The sequence below is a fragment of the Capricornis sumatraensis genome, chromosome 3, assembly GCF_032405125.1.
Source record: "Capricornis sumatraensis isolate serow.1 chromosome 3, serow.2, whole genome shotgun sequence".
In the NCBI taxonomy this organism is placed as follows: domain Eukaryota; kingdom Metazoa; phylum Chordata; class Mammalia; order Artiodactyla; family Bovidae; genus Capricornis; species Capricornis sumatraensis.
Window position 1 is genome coordinate 169,204,390 of NC_091071.1, and position 25,254 is coordinate 169,229,643.

General features: G+C 43.8%; 1 protein-coding gene across 3 annotated transcripts; it reads right to left on the minus strand.

Moving 5' to 3' along the window:
- Nucleotides 1–34: 34 nt before the first annotated feature.
- Nucleotides 35–21,924, minus strand: TRNAU1AP (tRNA selenocysteine 1 associated protein 1). 3 transcript variants are annotated; one of them, XM_068968553.1, is made up of 10 exons: nucleotides 21,833–21,924; nucleotides 21,099–21,196; nucleotides 15,026–15,125; nucleotides 14,362–14,414; nucleotides 11,955–12,086; nucleotides 10,328–10,447; nucleotides 8,029–8,166; nucleotides 7,288–7,450; nucleotides 7,049–7,082; nucleotides 35–324 (listed from the first exon to the last, which is right to left on the minus strand). In XM_068968553.1, the coding sequence occupies exons 1-10, from the start codon at nucleotides 21,857–21,859 to the stop codon at nucleotides 188–190; spliced, it is 1,002 nt and encodes a 333-aa protein (XP_068824654.1). In that variant the 5' UTR covers nucleotides 21,860–21,924; the 3' UTR covers nucleotides 35–187. The 3 variants fall into 3 exon arrangements, with proteins under 3 accessions (XP_068824654.1, XP_068824655.1, XP_068824656.1); XM_068968554.1 differs by lacking the exon at nucleotides 8,029–8,166; XM_068968555.1 differs by lacking the exons at nucleotides 8,029–8,166; nucleotides 10,328–10,447.
- Nucleotides 21,925–25,254: the final 3,330 nt, after the last annotated feature.

Below are 25,254 nucleotides of genomic sequence, written 5' to 3' on the forward strand. Positions count from 1 at the left end.
CCTCTTCCTACTGGTCTCTGGGTTTTCAAACTCAAATGAAGGCAGCAGTGTTAGAGGAAAAATATAATTGCAGGAACGGTTGATTACTAAAATCTTTATGAAACATTTCAAAAAAGTCTTGCGGCAACTTTAAAAAAGGAGTCTCTTCTCTCCTCACAAGTCCATTCTGGCTTGTCCCTTGTCCTGGCTATATCATGGCAGGGATCTCTGAAGACACTGTGTCCAGAGGCTGCCAATGACAGTCCATCAGCGCATCGTACAGCTCCTCGCTCTGCTCCATGAACTCCTTGTTGGCCTCGGTCACATCCAGCTGCGGCATGGGGTCTGGAAGAGAAGCAAGGGTGGCTTCAGGGGCGCAGCACTCAGCAGACACGGGACTCGGTGCCCTTCTCCCTTGCCGGGGCTGCCAGCCCTGCTGCCTCTGCAGGGTTTGTGAGGATGAGAGCAGGGCAGGGGACAGTCCACGCTCAAACAGGACAGGGTCCATTTGCTTGTGGAGGCTTTCAGGAGTAAATGCTACAGCCCCCCACGACTCATCCATGGCTGGCTGAATCCAAGGAGGTGAAGGAATGGGAGGTCGAGAAGGCTGACTACAGGTTACATGTGGATTTATGACTGAGGCTGCACAGGAGGCCCTAAGTAAGCCCTAGTTAACCAAGGAAAGAAAGTAGAAAGTGAAGTCGTGTCCGGCTCTTTGTGACCCCATGGACTGTAGCTGCCAGGCTCCTCCGTGGGATCTCCCAGGCAAGAACACTGGAGTGGGTTGCCATTTCCTTCTCCAGGGGAACTTCCCGACCCAGGGATCGAACCCGGGTCTCCCGCACTGCACGGAGACTCCTATGGGCTTACTTGGTGGCTCCGATGGTAAAGTTAATCAAGGGTCTAACTCTAACTTTACAGAATGTAACATGTAATTAGTACTCAAGTAGTTTTGGCTGTCATTCCATGTTTATTAAACACTACACATACCTGTAACTGTCACATGTCTCAGATTTTCTGGTGTGGTCCTTTTTTGAAATTTGGGTTTGGGAAACCTGATCAAGATTACTAAATCAAGAACAGTGAATGTCTAATGAAAAGAGCTAGAGTCAAGTACACAAGCTGAAACACCAAGTTCTGCATTGAAAAAAATTTTTTTTTTCTTGATTGCAATAGTGGTATTTGTTCACCAGAAATCGTGACAAAATACCTAACGGCTTTCTTTTAAACCCCTAACAAGTAAACGATTCTTAGAAGGGAATATTACTGAGCACTGAAAATGAAACTCGGTTGCATCCAACTTGGATGAATCTCACAAATAAAATACTGAATGAAAGAAGCAAGACAGTATACACAGCACAGCATTAAAATTCAAAAACAGGCAAAACTAAACCCTGCTATTTAGGGGTGTATAGTTACGTGATAAACCTATAAAGAGAAGGAAGTTTTGTCACTACAAAACTCCGAACAGTAGGGACTTCCCTGGTGGTCCAGTGGGTAAGACTCTGCACTCCCAAGCCTTTGTGTAGATTACAACAAACAGGAAAACTGCTTCAAGAGATGGGAATACCAGACCACCTGACCTGCCTCCTGAGAAATCTGTATGCAGGTTCAGGAAGCAAGAGTTAGAACCGGACATGGAGCAGACTGGTTCCAAATTGGGAAAGAAGTACGTCAAGGCTGTATATTGTCACCCTGCTTATTTAACTTCTAAAGCACAAGCTGGAATCAAGATTGCCGGGACAAATATCAATAACCTCAGATATGCAGATGACACCACCCTTATGGCAGAAAGTGAAGAGGAACTAAAAAGCCTCTTGATGAAAATGAAAGAGGAGAGTGAAAAAGTTGGCTTAAAACACAACATTCAAGAAACTAAGAGCATGGCATCTGGTCCCATCACTTCATGGCAAATAGATGGGGAAACAATGGAAGCAGTGACAGACTTTCTTTTCTTGGCTCCAAATCACTGCAGATGGTGACTGCAGCCATGAAATCAAAAGATGCTTGCTCCTTGGAAGAAAGGCTATGACCAACCTACACAACCTATTAAAAGGCAGAGACATTATATTGCTGACAAAGGCCCGTCTAGTCAAAGCAATGGTTTTTCCAGTATGGCTCAGATGGTAAAGCGTCTGTCTACAATGCAGGAGACCTGGGTTCAATCCCTGGGTTGGGAAGATCCCCTGGAGAAGGAAATGGCAATCCACTCCAGTACTACTGCCTGGAAAATCCCGTGGACAGAGGAGCCTGGTAGGCTACAGTCCATGGGGTAGCAAAGAGTCGGACACGACTGAGCAACTTCACTATGTACGGATGTGAGTTGGACTATAAAGAAAGCTGAGCACCAAAGAATTGATGCTTTTAAACTGTGGTGCTGGAGAAGACTCAAGACTCCTTTGGACTGCAAGGAGATCAAACCAGTCAGTCCTAAAGGAAATCAGTCCTGAACATTCATTGGAAGGACTGATGCTGAAGCTCCAATACTTCAGCCACCTGATGCGAAGAACTGCCTCATTGGAAAAGACCCTGATGCTGGGCAAGACTGAAGGCAGGAGAAGGGGACAACAGAGGATGAGATGGTTGGATGGCATCACCAACTCGATGGACACGAGTTTGAGCAAGCTCTGGGAGTTGGTGAAGGACAGAGAAGCCTGGCATGCTGCAGTCTATGGGGTCACAAAGAGTTGGACACAACTGAGTGACTCAACTGAACTCCCAATGCAGGGGGCCCTGGTTCGATCCCTGGTCAGGGAACTAGATTCCACATGGCACAACTAAAGATTGTGCATGCTGCAACTGCCACCACTAAAACCTGGTGCAGCCAAATAAATAAGACCCCATGAACTGCAGCACCTCAGGCTTCCCTGTCCTTCACCATTCCCCTGAGATTGCTCAAGCTCATGTCTATTGAGCTTGCCAACCAACCATCTCATCCCCGGCTGCCCACTTCTGCTCTCAATATTTCCCAGCATCAGGGTCTTTTTCAATGTGTTGGCTCTTATTAGGTGGCTAAAGTACTGGAGCTTCAGCATCAGTCCTGCCAATGGGTATTCAGGGCTGATTTCCTTTAGGACTGACTGGTTTGATTTCCTGGCTGTCTAAGGGACTCTCAATAGTCTTATCCAGCACCATAGTTTGAAAACATCAATTCTTCGGCATTCTGCCTTCTTTATGGTCCAACTCTCACATTCGTCCATGACTACTGGAAAAACCATGGCTTTGACTATATAGACCTTTGTCAGCAAAGTGCCATCTTTGCTTTTTAACACACTGCGTAGGTTTGTCATAGCTTTCCTTCCAAGAAGCAATCATCTAATTTCATGGCTGTGGTCACCATCCGCAGTGATTTTAGAGCCAAAGAAGAGGAAATCTGTCACTGATTCCACTTTTGCCCCTTCTATTTGCCATGAAGTGGCAATCTGGTATCAAAGCCACTATGATAGCCAAAATGACAAATTGTAACTGTTGGTGAGAATGTGGAGAAACGGAAACGCTCCAAGCATTTTTGGACAGGTCTGGCCATTTCTCAAATGGTTAAACAGAGTTTACTATATGATCCAGCAATACACTCCCAGGTGTACAGTGAAGAGTACTGAAAACTTGTCCCTGAAAACTTTTCTATGTCCACACAAAAACTTACACACGTATGTTCATAACATTATTTATAACAATGAAAGTGGACACAATCCAAATGTCCATCAACTAAATGGATATCCACAGAATGGAATATTATTCAACCATAAAAAGAAAGGAATGACACATGCTGTAACACAGAGGAATCAGAAGTCAAGTCAGAGAGGTCATTCACAAAAGACCACATCTCATACATGACTCCATTTATTTAGAATGTTCAGGATAACGTAAATCCAAAGGAGGTGAGTGGTTGCCAGGGACAGGATATTGGAGTGACTGCTAGTGGCTTCACAGGATTCTTCACTGGAATTAAACAGGGGTAATGGCTGCACAACTTTGTGGCTATTTTTAAAAACTACTGTACACTTTAAAAGGGTGAATTTTATGTTATGTGAGTTACACCCTCCAAAATAAAAACCAAAAAACCTAACCGAGTTCTTACTGTATATCCTATTGTATTTCAGGAATTTTTTCATTGAGAAATTTTTCTATATCAATATTCTTAGAAAAAGACGATTTAATAAAACAAAAAAATCTAATTAAAATCTTACCAATATTTAATAAATCTATCATTAGATATTTGTCTGTATTGATATCATTGTGGGATAAAATCAGGTAAAATTGATTTCATGCATATGAACATTTTAAGAATTCTTTGTAGAAAGACTGTATATTTTAATTTGTATTTAAGTACTAATATTAGCAGTATGATAGTTACATTTTGTGTCAACTTGGTCAGGGTGGTGGTGACCAGTTGTTTGGTGAAACACTAGTCTAGATATTTTGTAGATGAGATTCACATCTACAAATCAGTTGACTTTAAGTAAAGGTGATTATTCTCAATAATGTGGGTGGGCCTTAACCAATCAATTAAAGGCCTTAAACTGAGGATTCTCAAAGTAGGAATTCTACCTCTAGGTGCTAATATAGAAATCCTGCCTGAGCCTCCAGCTTGCTGAAGCACATCACAGATTATAAATACATATATCCTTTCGGCTCTATTGCTCTGGAGAATCTTGACTAACACAAATAGTATATGCTTAAATTATTTTCTCTTGTGGTTTATAGGCCATTTGAGCTTCTTTTGTAAACTGTTTCCAACTTTCTCAGGTACTCGATAGAAATTAGCCAGTTAGTGCTAAATCAACCAATCAGAGGTGAATCTTTTCACATAAGTACTGTGCCCATTGCTACAACCAGAGGAATCTCTCTTGTAATTCTAATCTAAATTATGAGTTGAAGTTTTGAGCACATACAGCAGCTCCATATGGGAACTCTAGGAAAGCAGAGCATGGCCAGTCTGGCCACTCCATTCAGTGTTGGTAATGGCATATGGGAACAGATTAGCAAAAGGCTCCAGCAAGGGCAAGCATTTCTGCTGCTGCTGCGTTTTGTTTTAGGTGTTTCTGGCCGCGCCACACAGCTCTAGGGATCTCAGTTGACCAGGGACTGAACCCGGGCCATGGTGGTGAAGCACCCAGCACTGGACCGCCAGGGAATTCCCAAGGACAGGTATTTGGGTGTGTAGAAGTGTATGGACGCATGGACAGTACAGCACCCTTCCTCACTTGGATGACAGGGCCTGGAAGATGGCCTGCTGAACCCAGGGTACAGATGAAGAATGACAATCCCTCCTGGGCCCTGTCTCTGTGGCGATTAGGTTAAAATGGGAGGCATTAGAGACTTCCCTGGTGGTCCAGTGGTTAGGACTCCATGCTTTCACTGCCAAAGGTGTGGGCTCATCCCCGACTGGGGAACTAAGATCTGACCACCAAAAAAAAAAAAAAAAAAAAGAGGGAGGCATTATAACTGTGGTAAAGAGCCTGAAGTCTAGGGCAAGACTGCAGGGTTCTAAGACAGTCTACCTCTTGCTACGATGTTGCAACTAAGCTGACCCTGAACACGAAATTTAATTTGTTTCCTCTCCTGTAAAATCGAGATAATTATGGTACTTACCTCAAAACCATTGTGAACACCAAGTGAGTTAATACCTGTATATGTGCTTAGTGTATACTCACACAGTGAAACTTGTTGGCTGTTAACTATTTAAGCTTCAGTTTTCTTTTCTGTAGAATGGGATTTATAAAAATACCTATTCATCGAAGTGCTGATAGGCAGCAGTGCCTGCAAAACTATTATAGCAGTGTTGGCTGTAATAAAGGATGATGAAGAAATAGAAAATCTCTAAGGAGTCACACACAAATATGATTATAATCAGGATAATTTCTCTAAAAAGGAGGCAAAAAAAGGCAAGAGACTAAGGCTAGAAAGACAGGGACTCCAGGTTGAGCCCTGCTCCTAACTCACTGTGTGATGAGAAGACCACGTGGACCTCCAGCTCACCATCCCTCTACTGGAGCTGTGTCTGCCCAGCCCACCCCTACGGTCGCTGCTGCCAGAATCAGATGACAACACGGTCAGTGTAGTGCTTTAAAACGCTATGAAGTTTGTTCCATGGCTACGGATGATGTTTCCTTTAAAGGATATTTTGCTTACAGATGACATTTTCCCTATGACCTTCTCTTGAAGAATAATTCTTAAAACAGACTTAAGATTTTAAACTTGGAGTCTTTTTGTACCTTAAAATAAAGCTTTATTTAATTAAAAATCGATGTTTATTTTACATCTTTAAACCTTAAACCTAACATTCTGTTCAGAAATATGTTGAAAAAAATTAAAAAAAATTTTTTTACATAATTTTTTCAAACCTTAGACTCCTTTAAAAGTATAAATATCTCATTTGAAAAAAATATTTGTCTGAAGGTCAGCAATTACTTTGGTTTTACTTTTTCTCTGTTAAATTCAATAAAAAATCACAGCAAACATTTTTAACTTTAAATAAGCAATACTGGCTATTACCATGCAGCAAACCTGGGAGGTGATTTCAGTTTCCTCCTTATACTTTACTGTATTTGCCAAACCTTCAATCGTAACTATTACTTGAAAGTGAGGAAAACAGGTAATTTAAGATACATGGGGGGAGCTCCTTGGCGGTCCAGTGGTTAAGAATCTGCCTTCTAATGTAGGGGTCTCCGGTTCAGTCCCTGGTCAGGGAACTAGGATTCCGTATGCTGCAGGGCTCCTAAGCCCGCAGGTGACAAACAGCAAGCCTGCACGCTCCAGAGCCTGTGCCCTGCAACTAGAGAAAGACTGCTGGGCTCAGCAACAAAGACTCAGCGTAGCCCATAAAAAGTATGGAAAAAAATTAAAACGTGAAATTAAAAATTATTTTACAGGAATCTGACAACCTGTGCAACAAATATAAGGCAATGGAGTCTTTGGTTCAGACCTACATCTTGGGGTAGACCACCACAAGTCCAGGGAACCTCGGGAGCCCTCTTTCGTCTGTCGCTCCCTGGTGTGATTTGGGATCCGCACTCCCCACTCAGGTAACATTCACATCTTACACTGAGTGAAGGGAGTCCTTTCTTACCTTCCAATGCATCATCTCCGACTTCTTCATACGTCTGCAAAGAGACCAGAGAGGTGGGTGAGAAGCACGGTGAAAGCCTGGCCCATGACTAGGATGGCTTGTTTTTAACAAGAGGAATTAACCTGCTTCATCTTTCCCTGTCTTTCTGAAGCGCAAGCTCCTGTCCTTAACCACCCCACCCTGGAGACTCACCCAAGTCTCTAGAGGATGTGGGGCCAGACTGGCCAAGTCATGGTTACCTGCATGGTGCTCTGGGTGTAGCCGTACTGGGGATAACTGTAGCTGTAGCTGCCTGTGTTCTGGTCATAGCCCCACTGGGCGTAGTAGTTCTGGTACTGCTGGTAATACTGGTTGTAGCTGTAACTGTACATTTGACTATATTCCACTGGCTTCACACGGCTCCTTAAAGGAAGAAGGAAAAATAAACAAACAAATGAGCAAACATTTCCATAACACTATATGACCGGGACTGTTCTAAGTGCTTTACACAGACTAACTTGTTTAATCCCCACAATGGTGCTATACAGTAAATATATAATTAATCCTATTTCACAGATGAGAAAACTGAGGTACAGAGAGATTACATCATTTGTCCAAAGTCACATAGTGAGTAAGAGATTCAAACCCAGGCAGTCTGATCCCAGAAACCAGCTTTACATAGGAGCTTTGGGGAATTCCCTGGTGGTCCAGTGGTTGGGACTCTGCACTTTAAGTTCCACGGGCCCAGGTTCAATCCCTGATCGGGGCACTGGGATCCTGTGGGCCACACAGCATGGCCAAATTAAAAAAAAAAAAAAAAGGCACTTCCAATGGTTAGGTTTGTCTCCCTTACAAACTTTATTAGTACTGACTTTTCCCCTTCTCAAGATCTTGGGGGGCTGTTTTTCTGCCAGCCACAAAGGCTCAGATTAACATGGCCTGGATAATCTGGATTTAGAATGATCCAAGGAGCATTTTCAAATTATAAAATATCTTATTACCTTTTCCCTGCAAAAACATAAGGTAAGTGTTTCAGGAGCCTGGAACTGTAGTCAGAGACGTCATTTGTGGAGTAGGTACTTGGGATTTGTGTCCATTCTTTTTTATATATGGTCTCCTTCTTTAAGTCCTGCACAGTTCTACGACAGAACTATTATTATTCCCTCTGTAAATATGAGAACATAGCCTCTGAGCGGTTAAGTGATTCACCCAAGACTACACAGAGGACTGGAGCCAAACTTTAACTCCAAGGCTTGCACCCCAACCACAACACGGTTCATTAGGCACCTGCCCTGCAGACTCAAGTCTCCTATCTGTCTCCCCTTTCCTGCATTCACCAACCAGGGCTGAGGCCCAAGGTCAACAGAAAGCTTTCTTCTCTGATTCCACAGCTACCCCAGTCACTGCTAACCAAAGACAGAATGTCAAGCCTGCAAAAGATCCACTGCTTTCAAAACCTTAAAAAACCACAGGTGATGAGCTCTTCCCAGGTTCCTCATGTGCTCAGTGTCGGCTTGGTGAGGACTCAGCCTGAGCAGTTAGGCCGCATCTGACTGCCTTAGCATCACCTCCTGATTGGGCGGCTCGATGAAGTCTGATGGCAGAGATTTCCTCTCCCTGCCCACTGCCAGGCTGAAAACTGCTCATGTTTGCCTCCGTGACCCTACCCTCCTGACCCATGTGTCCAAGGAGTCTACCACCCTCACGACATGCTCAGGTCACTGAAGGCACAGGGTCTGGGTCTACACATTTCTGTTTCTCCACACTTGGCTTACAAGTCTGACTCTCCAAGGAAACTCAGATCACTCAATTCTTAGTGCATGAGGGTACCTCCCCAGAGGCAGGCATCAATGCTGACAACAATGCTCAAAGAAGAAACAGATGTAACAATATAACGGCTCTGCAGAAGGGACTTTGTTTTTCTTGTTTATAGCTACAACTTCAAAGTCTAGGGCGGGGCTGTGGTTGCAGGGACTCAGTTATCATTGACTGAATAAATGATGACACAGCAGAAACCACCAAAAGAGTAAACATCAGAAGAACTGCCAGACAGAATATGCAATCAAAAGAATATTCCGCAGCTATTAAAAATGTTGTAATGATGACAATTATGCAACTGTATGGCAAAGTGTGTATACTGAGTAAACTGGGGAAGAACAAGAGTGAACATTGTTATTGTAATTAAAAATGAAGAAGCAATGAATCTACCACATGTAAACTGACCCGTATGCACGCAGTGTGTGTGTGTCTACATCAATATCTACATTTATACAGAACAGAAGCTTATGGAAAAGCCTGAAAAGGAACCCAGAAATTATAAGCAGTCATCTAGAGTAATAAGGAACTTCTTTCTTTTCAATGTTTTCTTTAATGTTTTTACATATACTGTAGAGTTTAGAACAAATAACATTTGGAGGGGAGAATCGCTGAGGCTAAACTGCAAAGAGCCTCCAAATTTTTTGCTGTCTTAAAAAACACGGCCATCTGGAAGTTCTGCCCAAAGAGTGTAACCACTTATATAATTTAACACGAAGTTTCTCAGCCTTTGTAAAACTGACTTTTGGGTGGCAGAGGAGAGCATTCTTTGTTCCGGGAGCTGTCCTGTGCACTGCAGGATGTTTAGTAGCATACCTGGCCTGTGCTCATTAGATTCCAGAGGCTCCCCTCTCTCAGTATGGGATGTGACAATAAAATTTATCTTTAGGTGTTGCCAATGTCCTCAAGTTGAGAACCACTGTTTGGGCCAAAGGATGGAAGATTCTATGCAGAGAAAAACTGTCTTATATCTGAGTATAAAACATGCTTGGATATGCATGGGAAGAAGGGTTTTCTGCCCAGAGTGACAGGTACAATAGTGATGTATATAATATTCTATCCTGCTTATATCATTATTTTTCTTTTGGCCACAAGGCATGGGTTGTGGCAATTTCCTGTATCATATTCCCTAAATTATTAATTCTTAGCTACTCCCATAGCAAGGGGCACTCCTAAGAGGTTTGTATGTTTCAACAGCAGCTCTACTGGGCAAAGAGCACACAAACTAAGTTTGCAGAGCCCAACTGCTTTTCCAGCATCGCTATGGCGATTCTGAACGTGCCTGCCTCTCTCCTCAGCTGTAAGCTTCTGCAGGGGCAACAGTGATGCTGGCTCATCTCCAGCACCCAGCCTGGCAAATACTGGGCACTCATTATTTGTGGCCTGCACTGAGTCTCCTGGCAGCCTCCCAATCAGCAAGCGGATGCCCTGATTATCAGCAACCAACAAGGCATGTCTCAGTTCCCACGCCAGCGCAGGACTCACGCTTTGGGGATGGCCACGCTCAGCCGCACTGGTTTAGACCCCAGTCCTATGGCTCCCTGGCACTCTGTCAGGGCTCGCTTCTGTTCCAGCTCATCAGTGAATTTCACAAAACCATAACCCCTGCAGGAAAAAGACACACACGCACTATTTAGATCACAAATGTGATGCAGGTAAAACCAAAGAACGGAAAAGAAGCTGAGAAGGGAGAGAGCGCCCATCAAACCACATGGGCAGGCCTGAGCGCCCCATGAAACAGAGGGGTGTCACAGAGCAGTGTGAGACCCCAGCACTGGAGGATCCCACTTTCAGTTCACCAGCCTCCTCCATGCCATCCTGATATGGCTTCTCCCCAAACAGGAGCTTCCTTCCCAATCTACTGGAAAGTATTATTATTATTATAGTAGAAGCAATAGTAGTAACAGTCACAGAAGGCCAAATATTTACGGAGCCTGCCCTGCATGCCAGGTGCTACCCAAGGCACTGGGACTCAGCAGTCACAAGCAGACAAGGTTCCAGCTTTCCTGAACTCATATCCCACTTGGGGATAAATGAATGACAGTTAACATTTAATGACCATTTATTATTTCCCAGGCACTATGCTGAGTATTTTCCCAGTTATCTCAATAAACTGTCCAACAACTTGATGAAGGGATTATCCACATTTTATTGAAGGCAAAACCAAACTTCAAAGACATTTAATGACTTGCCCGAAGTCATACCAGAAGCAGAATTCAAAGTCCAAGCCCATAACTACTACTCAGATCAAAAAGGAATCTTTCCCCGACATGTATGGTATGATCTCACTTATGTGTGGAATCTAAAGTATGATATAAATGAACTTACTTACAAAACAGAAAGAGACTCACAGACACAGGAAACATGGTTATCAATGGTGCAAGAGGTTAGAAAAGGGCTAAATTAGGAGTTTGAGATTAGCAGATATAAACTACTACAGATAAACGAGGTCCTACTGTATAGCATGCTGCTGCTAAGTTGCTTCAGTCATGTCCGACTCTGTGCGACCCCACAGACAGCAGCCCACTAGGCTCCTCTGTCCCTGGGATTCTCCAGGCAAGAATACTAGAGTGGGTTGCCATTTCCTTCTCCAATGCATGAAAGTGAAGTCGCTCAGTCGTTGCCGACTCTTAGCGACCCCATGGACTGTAGCCTACCAGGCTCCTCCGTCCATGGGATTTTCCAGGCAAGAGTACTGGAGTGGGTTTCATATGGAACCATATATATTCAATATCCTGTAATAAATGATAACGGAGGAAAAAATATATATATATAAATCCTTCTTAAGGTCTTTCCACTTTTAAAGTAAAAATAATAAAAAAGGAAATACCTATAAAGCATTCTCTATTGATTTAATACATGATTTCATCCTCACACCAACTCCCATAAGATGCAGATACCATTTCACAGATGAGGAAACAGGCACAGAGGTTCAGGTAACTTGTCTGCTGCATAATCCCTGGGCAGTACTGAGGCTGGGATTTGCACCAGGCGGTTTGGCTCCAGAGCCTGAGCCTTCACCACCGTGGAACACGGCCTCGTTATCACACCCTCAGCTATGAGATACATGCTGCAGCCAACAGGGTAGGCATCAAGAAGAGTAAGGCCTTACTTAGACACGCCTGTCTGGTCCAAAACCACCTTGCCTCCCCGGCAGGAGGGGTAGACTTTGACGAAGAACTCATACAGCATGCCATCGTCCACATCTGGGGTCAGATCCCCCACAAAGAGGGAGTATTCAGGGCTGAGAAGAGAGAACGAGATTCAGACACAAAGGAGAAAACTTCTGTTCTTGTGAGCTCTCTTGGCCCATTCTAGATAAACCTCTTCTGTGCCACGTCAGAGAACAACACATCTGATGGGTCCTTAACCTAGTCCTAATTTGTTTCCTTTGGCAGTCCTGGTAGAAGAGTTTCGGAAGGAGTCTCCTGCCCCAAGCCCCTCACCCACTGAATAAAGCCTATCTGGCTTCAAGCTTTACATGAGTGCAGACCAGGGGCCAAGTCAGAGATGCTCAAAAGATAAAGCCAGAGATTCTGCATTCACTGCATACTTTTAATCCAAATGGTGAAAAGTACAGGGAGCATGAGAACTGAACCTTCTCCCCTGGAGATGGGCTAACATGAAATCCCTCAGCTTTCAGGACAGGGCCAGCAAAATCTTCTGTGAGGCCGCACAGTAACTATTGGAGGCTCTGGGGCACCTCTGATTTCTGTTGTCTTTTGTCTGTTTCCACAATCCTTAAAAAATGCAAGGGGGGCCAGGGGTCCTTCCCTGGTGGCCCAGTAGTTAAGTCACTTAAGTAGTTAAGGTAGTCCACTTTCATTGCAGGGGGCATAGAATCGATTCCTGGTCAGGAAGCTAAGACCCCACAAGCAGAGCAGCATGGCCAAGTAAACAAATGAATAGTTTAAAATATAGAGCAAATTTCCTGGCGGTCCAGTGGTTACGACTCTGTACTCTTACTGCCGACGGCCTGGGTTTAATCCTGGTTGGGTAACTAGGATCCTGCAAACCGTGAGGCACCGCCAAAAAAAAAAAAAAGTAAAAAAACATTTTTAGCTTTCAGGTAATGACAAAATTAGGTCAGTTTGCCAACCCCCGTAATAGAACAATAAACTCATTATTATTTTATTTTGGGTATGATACATATTTCTTGCATAAGATCAGAATATATAAAAGGACAAAGAAAAATAAAATACCAATAACCCAACTCAAAGGGAATCACCATGAACACCCTGATATGCATTTTTGTCGTTTTGCTTTAGCTTCTTCCTTTGAATTTACAAAAATTGGATACAACTCATTTATTTTGTTTCTAGCATTTTTTTCACTTACAGGATCTCACCAACATCTTGACATGTGAGTATTCTGCTACAACATGACACCTTAATGGATTCACAATATTTCAAAAAATGGACATACTGTAACTTAACAATATGTCCCACTTTCCTATTATTAGATTACTTGGATTTCCCCCCAATTTTGCCCATTATATGTAGTATCTCAATGAACATTTTCTTTTTTAAAAAAACTTTTGCTATAGTTGATACACAATGTTGTGCTAACTTTAGGTGTACAGCAAAGTGAATCAGCTTATACATATACACACATCCATTCTTTAATATTCTTCTCCCATATAAGCTATTACAGGGTATCAAGTAGGGCTCCCAATGCTATACAGTAGGTCCTAATTAGTTACCTATTTTATATACACAAGTGTGTATAAGTCACTCCCAACTTCCCAATTTATTCACTGCGTCCCCTTATCCCCTGGTAACCATGAGTTTGTTTCCTACATCTGTGGCTCTATTTCTGTTTTATAAGTAAGTTCTTTTTTATGATTCCACATATAAGTGATATTACACGATATCAAGGCTAATCTTTACACATGCGTGCTAGGTCACTTCAGTCGTGTCTGACTCTGTGTGATTCTATGGACTGTGTAGCCCACCAGGCTTCTCTGTCCATGGGATTCTCCAGGCAAGAATATTGGAGTGGGTTGCCACGCCCTCCTCCAGATCTTCCCAACCCAGGGATCAAACCTACGTCTCTTTATGTCTCCTGCATTGGCAGGCGGGTTCCTTACCACTAGTGCCACTAGGAATAATCTTTACACATATCCATGAATAAATACTGAAAAGCAGAATTATGGGTTCAAAGGGTATAAATCTATCTAAAGCTTTTGATACACTGTTCTCCAGCTTTCAAAGAAATCTGAAATGCTCGATACATTTATGTTGTTACAGCAATTCTTACTGAATAAAATGTCATTACCATGGGCAGTCACGGGACTAGGAGAGGGAGCAAATACAGAGAAGACAAGGGCCTTGACATGAGCAAACTGGAAGCATCCCCAACAGGGATGGGAGGGCTTGGCCTTCAGGAGGGAAGCAAACTGGGGCCAAACTCAGCTCCCCATCCTCCTCTCTGGAAGTGACCAGTGCAGTGAACACATCTTGTCTCTATTTAGACACTTCCCAGGACTTGAAGCTACCTGGTGGCTACTCTCTACTTACCTGTTATCGGGCTGTTTCCCATAAGTGGCGTAATTCAGTTTAAAACGCTTTGCCTGAAAATTTAAAAACAAACAAACTAAAACAGAGAAAGGTGTTTCAAGAATCAACAATTTTTGGAAAAAAACTGAAATAAATTACCTTGGCCAAAACATCTCCCCCTCTCTAAGCCTCAGCCTTTTCTCCTGTTTAAAAGGAGGGGGATGCACGGATGACCGCTAAGGGCACTGCCAGCTCCATGGTTCTATGAGCCCAGGTGTGCCAGCGTGGTGCAGCTGTAAGCTAAGTAACTGTGGGAAGAGCAGAATGCAACTCTCTTGAAACGTGTCCTCACAGCTGCCAGCCTGTTCTACTTTGTCAATCAAGCAAGAGGTCTAGAGGTTCAAGTCTTCTGTGAAGGGAGGCAGCGGTGCAGAGTGCAAAGGGCACGGGTTTTAGAGGCAACCAATCTTCGGTCTGCATCCTGGCTCTGCCACTTACTACCTGTGTTGCCTTGGGCAAGTTATTCCATCTCCCTGAGCTTCAGTTTCCTGGTCTGTCAAAGATAACAATGTCTACTGTTTAGGGTTGTTATAGGATTAAATAAAATATATGGTAGGGATTCAACAAATGACAGTTATCCATGGTAACAAAAATGGCAACATTATCATTATCTAAGTGTCCTTACAGGTGTGGCTCCTGGAAGGGGCTTCCCGTTGATTTTATGCAAACACTTCTCAGCTGTGGCCAAATCTGCGAATTCTACAAAGCAGTAGCCAGCTGGGATCCTGGAGAGAAAACAGAAAAAAGGAATGGTTAAAGATCTGATACCCAGGACTTTGACAGTGATTGTGTGGCTAAGACTCTGAGCTCCCAATGCAGGGGGCCTGGGTTCCATCCCTGGTCAGAGAGCTAGATCCTATATGCCGCAACTAAGTATTTGTATGCAGCAACTAAAACCAGGTACAGCCAAATAAATAAATATTTTTTAAAAAGGAGGGGTATGGGAAGGTTCAAGAGGGAGGAGAGATAGGATATATGTTTAATTATGGTTGATTCGAGTTGTTGTACGGCAGAAACCAACACAACACTGTAAAGCAATTTTCCTCCTATTAAAAAATTAAAAAAAAGAGTAATTCAAGCTTTCACAGACAGACAGACACACACGCACACACAAGATGTGATACCTAGATGAGAGACTGAGTCTGAGCTGGAGGGCAGGAAAAAATGTTTTTCTCATGACAGCCCATATTATTTTTGTTCCATGCTGTACTCCAGTTCAGAATTTATAGACCTGAGTATAAGTACTGCCAATCCAGGCCAGTACCAGACTCATTTAGTAAGTCATTTATTCATGTACTATATCGCCTATGAAGAACTCTTGCCAAAAAGGTTTCCTGGGACTTCCCTGGTGGTCCAGTGGCTAAGACTCCAAGCTCCCAAGCAGGGGGCATGGGGTCCATCCCTAGTCAGGGAACTAGATCCCACCTGCCGCAACTAAGAGTTCGAATGCCACAACTAAAGATCCTGCACAATTGAAGACTGAAGATCTCGTGTGCCCTAAGTCCCAGCACAGCCGAGAAAAAAAAATTCCTATGCAACCCAAGCAAACTTTCAGATCTAATGTCTAGCTTACAGGAAATATTAGGAACAGAACAAATAAAACACTACGACAAGGAAACAAATAAATCAAGAACGTAGGACCAGAATCCAGAATGTAGAACCTAATGTAAGACAATCTTACCTCTTCAAAAAGTCATTATTCTGAGAAAAGAGAGAAGTGGGCATTTCTACATTAAAAAGAGAAAAATGCAATACAGGATCTGATCTCTGACTGGATCCTAATTCATTAAAAAACAATACTCAAATATTTAGAATGTCATAATGCCTATAATTTACTTCCATGTGGTTCAGCAAAAAGAAAACATCGATCTACTTAAATCTCTACAGACACTTAGATAAGGAGAATATAGCAACATATTAACAATTTTTGAAATTAGGTGGTGGTTACATGAGTGTACATTGTACTCTTTGTAAATTTAAATTTTTCGTAATTTATAGTTTTTTTGATAACCTACCACCAGCCAGGCAGATAGAGTTGGAAGAACATGGCACCTGACCTTAAGAAACTTAAAATCTAGTTGGACAAAGTAAATCCACGGACCAGACCTAATTGTGGGGATATGTGTGAGATTCTTGGTGGTCTACTTTTAAAGCATTATTAAGGGACAGAAGGGACTTTATTTTTCTGGGCTCCAAAAATCACTGCAAATGGTGATTGCAGCCATGAAAGTAAAAGACGCTTACTCCTTGGAAGGAAAGTTATGACCAACCTAGACAGCATATTAAAAAGCACAGACATTAATTTGTCAACAAAGGTCCCTCTAGTCAAGGCTATGGTTTTTCCAGTAGTCATGTATGGATGTGAAAGTTGGACTATAAAGAAAGCTGAGTGCCGAAAAATTGATGCTTTTGAACTGTGGTGTTGGAGAAGACTTTGGAGAGTCCCTTGGACTTCAAGGAGATGCAACCAGTCCATCCTAAAGGAGATTGGTCCTGGGTGTTCATTAGAAGGACTGTTGAAGCTGAAACTCCAATACTCTGGCCACCTGATGCAGAGAGCTGACTCATTTGAAAAGATCCTGATGCTGGGAAAGATTGAGGGCAGGAGGAGAAGGGGATGACAGAGGATGAGATGGCTGGATGGCATCACAGACTCAATGGACATGGGTTTGGGTCAACTCCGAGAGCTGGTGATGTACAGGGAGGCCTGGCATGCTGCGGTTCATGGGGTTGCAAAGAGTCGGACACGACTGAGAGACTGAACTGAAATGAAGGGACATAAGTAGGTAGATGTGGCTAGATCCTCTGATATTCCTTCCTTCTAAGAGATTTATACTGAAAACAGTTTTCCTTAACAGCATTCTTAAATCTATCACCAGTGAAAGAAATCAGACTTTTCTGGAACTATGATACTCAATTGAAATAACCTTATGGACACCAAGCCAAAAGGTATGGGCAAGGGAAGTACCAGAGCCCAGGGATCTAAGAACACAGTCTATGAGCTCCATAAATGTTAATGCTTAGAAGAATGGTGGGGCAAATCTGTGTTTTCTGTCTTGTGTGTGCTAGAATTTAAGCCGATGTAAAGACCACCACCAGTAAGAGCTGACTGTTACTGAGCAGTCACTACAGGCCAAGCACTGTGCTCGCCAATTCACATGCACCACCTCATCTAATTCTCACAGAAAAACTCCATGAGGGAAGCAAACTACTGCTCCCATTTAGATATGGAGACTGAGACTCAGGATTATACAAGATGCCTTAAACCACACAGCTGGTATTTGCCAAAGGCTGGACTTGAGTTCAGGATAATCTGACTATATTCCTTCCCCAGCAGTTTATTATGAAAAATTCCAAACATAATAATTATAAGAGCTGCCATAGCAAACACCTTTATACACACACACACACACACACACCCCTACCACTTTTTAAAAAATATTTACTTTAAAAAAAAAAAAATTTACTTTACCAAGTGATAATCCATCCATCCACATCCTTACCCATTTATCATCCTTTTCTGTTTTTGTTGATTTTTTTTAAAATAATGAAAGTATAACATTTACAGGAGATGGAAAATACAGGTATCATCCTTATTTTCTGATATATTTCAAAGTAAGTTGGAGATACTGGTACATTTTTCTCAATTATTTTAACATGCTTATTATTAACTAGAGTTCAATTACTGTGTACAGTTTTTTCCTTTTAAGTTACACGCAATGAAATGCACAAATTCTTCTAGATGCTGAGTTATTTCCACCACAGATTAATTCTGTGTATTTTAGAACTGACTCAGTGCAAAGATCCTGATGCTGGCAAAGAATAAAGGCAAAAGGAAAAGAGGGTGGCACAGGATAAGATGGCTAGATAGCATCACCAACTCAAACAACATGAACTTAACCAATTCTGGAAATTGTATGCCGTATACTGTATACGTATACCATACATATACATAAACTGTATGTGTATGTATACCAGTCATATACTATATGACTATACAAGTATTTATATATTTACCTATTCAGATACCTGGACTGCAGTTTGGGGCCAACATGCTATGGGGCTTCCCAGGTGGCACAGTGGTAAAGAATCCACCTGCCAATGCAGGAGATGAAGGAGATGCAGGTTCAATCCTGGGCCTGGAAGATCCCCTCAAGTAGGAAATGGCAACCCACTCCTGTATTCTTGTCGGGAAAATACCGTAGGCAGAGAAGCCACCAAGAGCCGGACACAACTGAGGGACTGAGCTCGTATGCATGCACGCGCACGCACACACCACACAAAATGTGCTATACGTATTCAAGTCGTTTTCATGGTAGTTACACACTTTCACTTCTCTTGAGTAAATACCTAGGACTAGACTTGCTAAGGAAAAGGCAGTGGCACCCCACTCCAGTACTCTTGCCTGGAAAATCCCATGGATGGAGGAGCCTGGTGGGTTGCAGTCTGTGGGGTCGCTAAGAATCGGACACGACTGAGTGACTTCCCTTTCACTTTTCATTTTCATGCATTGGAGAAAGGAAATGGCAACCCACTCCAGTGTTCTTGCCTGGAGAATCCCAGGGATGGGGGAGCCTGGTGGGCTGCAGTCTATGGGGTCACACAGAGTCGGACACGACTGAAGCAACTTAGCAGCAGCAGCAGCAACAGACTTGCTAAGGCAGATGTATTGAAGATGTATGGACTTTCCTGGTGGTCCAGTGGTTAAGAATCCACCTACCGATGCAGGGGACACGGGTTCCATCCCTGTTCAGGGAAGATCCCACGTGCCTCAGAGCAATTAAGCCCATGTGCCACAACTACTGAAACCCACTTGAGCAGAGCCCCTGCTCTGCAACGAGAAGCCACTGCAATGAGAAGCCTGCGTGCTAGAGAGCAGCCCCCACCCACAGCAACTAGAGAAAGCCTGTGCTCAGCAACAAAGACCCAGCACAGCCAAATATCAAGGTTTGTTTTTTTTTTTTGAAAGGAAAAAAATTAAAAAGATACTGCCAGATACTTGTCCCCAGTGGTTGTAACATTTTCTAGTCCCACCAGTGATGGAAGAGATGTGGTTACTCCATATGCAACTGTATTCTTTTTTTTCCTTGCTGAATTAAAAAAATTGTTGTTAAGGATTACATTACATTGGAAAAGGTTACGGCAACTCACTCTAGTATTCTTCTCTGGAGAATCCCACAGACAGAGGAGACTGGTGGGCTAGTCCATGGGATTGTAGAGTCAGGCACGGCTGAGCACACGCAGTTACATAAAATGTTATCATTTTAACCATTTTTTAACTGTACAGTTCTGTGGTATTAAGTATTTTGCAACCAATCACTACATTCTTAAGCACTATGCTTTATTGTGCATTACTTTTTCTTGGGTCTTACTCTTTCCCTGTATTTTGTTCCTTGTTTTAAATTCACATTTATTTATCTTACAGTATTCTCACAAAGCACTTCAAAGTCTTTGTCATTTGAGGCAGAGTGCACATGTAATATGTATGTCGGTGCCACCATAAAAAACAGCTAGGGTTTAGTAATCAGTGGTGGCTATTTCTTATTTAGTCGCTAAGTCATGTCCTACTCTTTTGTGACCCCATGGATTATAGCCCGCCAGGCTCCTCTGTTCATGGTATTTCCCAGGCATATGGGAGTTGGTTGCCATTTCCTATTCCAGGGGATATTCCTGACCCAGGGATTGAACCCAAGTCTCCTGCATTGGCAGGAAGATTCTTTACCACCCAGTCACCAGGGAAGCCCAACGCCAGGAAAGGATGATTCCAATTCTTAATAAAGATTAAAACGTGAGAACCTATGTCAAAGTGTTTTGGAAAGTATTACAGAATGTATTTTCATGCCAGTAGCTGATTTATCAGGGTTTTCTGTCTATAAGAAAGTACCTGTTTACCAAACAGCCAAAGACTAGGCCGCACTTCATATCTCCCATCATTTTTCAACTGACTGATGCTTTAGCAAGCTGCTTTAGTACTCTGCACAGAGTAGATACTCAATAAACACTGTCTTTTTTTTTCTCTATGTGAAAGTATTCTTCATATTTTGTTTTGTGTAAGTATTTACTGTCTTATTCCTCTATTAGAATGTAGTAAAATCCATGAGAAGAGGGACTACTTCTGGGTTATTTCAGCCATGTGTCCAGGAAATCTAGAACAGTAGCACATAGGTAGTGTTTCACATGAGAGTTAAGGGTACTCATGAACTTGAAGAACACAGCTGAATTAGAGTCCTGGCTTCTCATTTAAAAGCTGTGTAAATTTAAGACAGCTATTAAGCTTCTCTAATAACAATACTTAGCTCAGAGGTTTTTGTGATTTTAAAGTGCTTATTACCTAGCAGATCATAATCTATTTATATTTACCAAGCATATACCATATGCCAGACATTGTGGTAAACCTTGACCATGAATTAATGGCACTTAATCCTCACCAGGGCTCTATGAGGTAGGTGCTTTCATTATGCCTATTTTTACAGACAAGAGGGAGAGATTAAGTCACTTGCTCAAAGTCACACACAGCAGACAAGAGCTTTCAAACCCAGACTGGCTCAAGTCATCTGTACACCACCAAATGTTAACATCATTATGACAACTATTACTAGGGGTCAAAGCCCTCACCCTCCGCGATGTTAACCTTCTCTTGAATGACACACGCAGCGCGATCTATAAAGCAGAACGAGGACTGAAGTAAGAGGACAAACCCAGTGAGGCGGTTTCGGATAATTTTGACGCTCATCACTGTCTCCCCCATGGTAGCAAAGGCTCTGGAGATGAAGTTCTCATCCATGTAGGGCTCCAGCTGCGTAAACACAAGAGCAGAGCGGGTCGGGCCACATCCAGACTCCTCGTTTTCCGGATCCGGAGCCCCTCCGCCCTCAGCCCGGGGTGGGCTGCACGCTGCTGGCGGGCGGGAGTGGGGTTGGGGGTGTGGGGGAAGAGGTTTCCATGCGCAGAATGACCTGAACCCCCGCGTTCCCGGTCCCTCGCCTTCTTTAAATGTGCTCCTTTGTAGAAGCCGCCCCCCTGGGATGGAGGAATCCATCCCTCCAGTCCCGGAACCAGGGGCGCTCTTCAACCCTTAGGATTCCTCCCATTATATCCGCCCCCAAACCCTCCCTTTCCCCTCCGCGAACCCAGGCGGGGCCCCCAAGACCCCTCCCCCTCCGAGTCAGCCCCCTTCACCTACACGCTGGGACTCACTTGGGCGTCACCTAAGAGAACTGCCCCTCTCCAAGGACTCTGAGGACCCGCCCCCTCAGTCTTGGCCCCCCGGCACCTAAATAACTGGGACTCGCGCCAGCGTCGCCTAAAAGAACTCCCCTCCCCATTCACGTCCACCCTTCTGGAGATTCGAGGGCCCTCCCCACTCGGCCCCTTTCTTCCTCGCGACGCTAACATTCCTGCGCCACAGACCCGGGAAGCCGCCCTCACTCACGTCGCCCATCCACAGGCTGGCCGCCATGCCCGCGGCCCCGCAGGGACTCTGTGGGCCCCCGGAGCTGGCGCGGACGCGGGAGCCGCGGAACCGGGACCTCCACGGAGCATGCGCCTCAACCGCCTTCTGCGCATGCTCCGCAACTCGGCGCACCGGACCGCGCCCGCGTGCCGCTCCGGGTCTTTCCGGCTCCCGGCGGGCAGGTCCCAAGACTGGAGCCCGCGGGAGGGGGCGGGGCAGAGCCTGCCCTAGGCTGGGCTGTGGGTGGAGCTGGTGACTAGCTTTCTCGGGTTTCTATTTAAACTCACACGTACAGATAAAATTACAGAATTTTACGCTCCTTGTAAAAAAAAAAAAGCAAATATAAAAACTTTTCTTTTTTTTTTCAAGTAAAAGATCTCCTTTGGGAGTCTGGGCGATTCAGTTCCACTCACTCAGGCAAATTACTGACTGGTCCGCTCCAGCCACCCCTTCACACTGCATTTCCCAGTTTGCAAGAGATTTCTGTTGACTGCTGCGCTGGGATTCTTCCATCATTCCCTGGGGAGCAGGGAGGGCAGAATTACAGCGAGTGTAAATTGGGGCAACTGTGTCATCTCAAACCAATCAATCTCCAAGTCTTGTCAATTTCTGGCGTCTCACTTCTACACTAACCCAAACCACCAGTTCTAACCTGTCCCCAAACAGTGACCTGCCACAGAAGGCTCTCAGTAAACACCATTTCTAGATAATCCTGACAATTTGACTTCTAATCTGAGTGTCCCAGGCCTTCACCTCAGTTTAATACCCATTTCCTAGAATGTGAAACTTCTATGAGAATTGTCATCTCCAGGTGTGAAAATCACTCCAAGTGCTTGAGGATCCATTTCTGAGGCTCCTTCTGGGCTGATGGGCCACTTCAGCCCTTCCTTGACAGTATACAAATCCCAAACTTGGGGTGTTTGGACCCAAAGACAAGCACTGGTGGATCCAGCGCTAGATCCAATCGCAAGTTGCCAAATTTCCAGTTTTATTCTGTTCACTTCCACAGTAGTGTAGTGTCTAGGTGCTCTGACTATAGATTTGAACAAATGGAGCCCAAATCCCAGCCCTCCTCACTATTTTGGGTAACAGTAGCACTTGGTTCCCCTGCTGGGTCAGTGGTGAAGAATCCACTGGCCAATGCAGGAGACACAGGTTCCATCTGTATATGGGGAAGATTCCCTGGAAAAGGAAATGGCAACCCTCTCCAGTGTTCTTGCCTGGGAAATACCACGGAAGGAGGAACCTGGCGGGCTATAGTCCAAAGGGTCGAAGAGTCGAACTCGAATTAGCAACTAACCACAACAACAAATAGCAGTGCTTACCTTGTGGCAACCCACTCCAGTACTCTTGCCTGGAAAATCCCATGGACTGAGGAGCCTGGTAGGCTACAGTCTATGGGGTCACAAAGAGTCGGACACGACTGAGAGACTTCACCTCACTTCACCTTGTGCCATGTTTTGCTTGGCCAAGCAGTGTGGCATGTGGGATCTCAATTCCCAGACCAGGGATCAGACCCATGCCCCCTGCATTGGAATTGTCTTCACCACTGGCCCACCCGCGAAGTCCCAAACTGTGTTTGTTGTGAGGAGAAAATGACAAGTTGGAAAAACATTTGGCCTAATGCCTGGCTTCTAGTAAGTCCTCCAACGCAGCAGTTGGAGGCCTCTGAATTATAACTGATAAATAGTACTATCTGCCAAACCCTGTGCTTTTTGCTATTTTTAAATTTCATTTTACATGTGGAAAATTTTTACATATTTATTTTTAATTTAGAATGTAAGTTTTATCAGACAGGATTCCTTCTTTGCTGTTTCTAATCAAATTTCCACAAGAATGTCGGGGATATGTTAGACATCTTTGTGGGCAAAGTAATGTCTCTGCTTTTTAATATGCTGTCTAGGTTGCTCATAGCTTTTCTTCCAAGGAACAATTGTCTTTTAATTTCACCAACAAAGGTCCATACAGTTAAAACTCTGGTTTTTCCAGTAGTCATGTATGGATGTGAGTTGGACCATAAGGCTAAGTGCCGAAGAATCAATGCTTTTGAACTGTGGTGCTGGAGAAGACTCTTAAGAGTCCCTTGGACTGCAAGATCAAACCAGTCAGTCCTAAAGGAAATCAGTCCTGAATATTCATTGCAAGGACTAATGCACCTGATGCAAAGAACTGAGTCATTGGAAAAGACTGTGATGCTAGGAAAGCTTGAAGGCAGAAGGGGACAGAGGATGAGATGGTTGGATGGGATCACGGACTTGATGGACATGAATTTGAGCAAGCTCCAGGGGTTGGTAATAGACAGGGAAGGCTGGTGTGCTGCAGTCCATACGGTTGCAGTCAGACACAACTGAGCGACTGAACTGAGACAACAGAAAAAAAATTAATTTTATGTCAAACAATAGACAGCTGTCCCTTACCCTACCTATCCCTTATCCCAACCTTTTCCCTAAAATATGTGTATTTCTGAATAATGTACTTTTAAAGATGATTTGATTTTTGACTGTCCTGGGTCCTCAGTGCTGCGCCGGCTTTCCTCTAGTTGAGGAGTGGAGGCTACGCTCTAGTTGCAGCTCACAGGCTTCTCCCTGTGGCAGCTTCTCTTGCTGTGGAGCACAGGCCCTACCTGGGGCACGAGGGCTTCAGTAGTTGGGGCCACTAGACTCTAGAGCACAGGCCTGATAGTTGTGGTGGGGGCTTAGTTGCTCTGCAATACGAGGGATCTTCCAGCATCAGGGATCAAACCGGTGTCTCCTGCATTGGCAGGCAGGTTCTTTACCACTGAGCCGCCAGGGAAGCCCTCAATAATATAATTTCTATTCATTTGTAGTTTCAGATATTTCAGGGACGTCCCCTCAGACATACACTTTTCCGTCTTCTGATTACAATTTGTTAAACCATTGAACAGCTACATTATTATGACTGTAAATAGTATTTACAGCTGAGCCATACGTGGTGATTATATTTGTTTTGGGGTAACCAATCCAGGTTGGAGGAGGATAGGGGAAAAGGTAAAACTTAAGAGTACTTGACATGTTTGAATGTAAAAAAGGAGATTCAAAAAAAAAAAAGAGATTCACACTTCCGATAGACTATGACATTGAATTATTGAACAATATTTATACCAAAAAAGTAAGCATGTGAAAAACAAGGCAATTATGAACCACGGGGCATTTTGAAATGTGCAACAGTTGTAATAGCAAAGGCTTGTGGAGCCTTTACTTTGTGCCTGATACTTTCCTAATATACATAAAGCACCTACAGAGAGCTTTATAACTGTTACATACAATACATATCAGGGCTTCCCTGATAGCTCAGTTGATAAAGCATCCACCTGCAATGCAGGATACCCCAGCTCAATTTCTGGGTTGGGAAGATCTGATGCAGAAGGGATAGGCTACCCA

Coding starts and splice junctions, on each gene's coding strand:
- TRNAU1AP (XM_068968553.1), bottom strand. CDS start 21,859: ATGGCGGCCAGCCTGTGGATGGGCGAC. Junction 14,415..15,025: donor CCCTTCCAGGAGCCACACCT/GTAAGGACACTT, acceptor TTAAATTTTCAG/GCAAAGCGTTTTAAACTGAA. Junction 8,167..10,327: donor AGCGTGGCCATCCCCAAAGC/GTGAGTCCTGCG, acceptor GTTCTGTCGTAG/AACTGTGCAGGACTTAAAGA.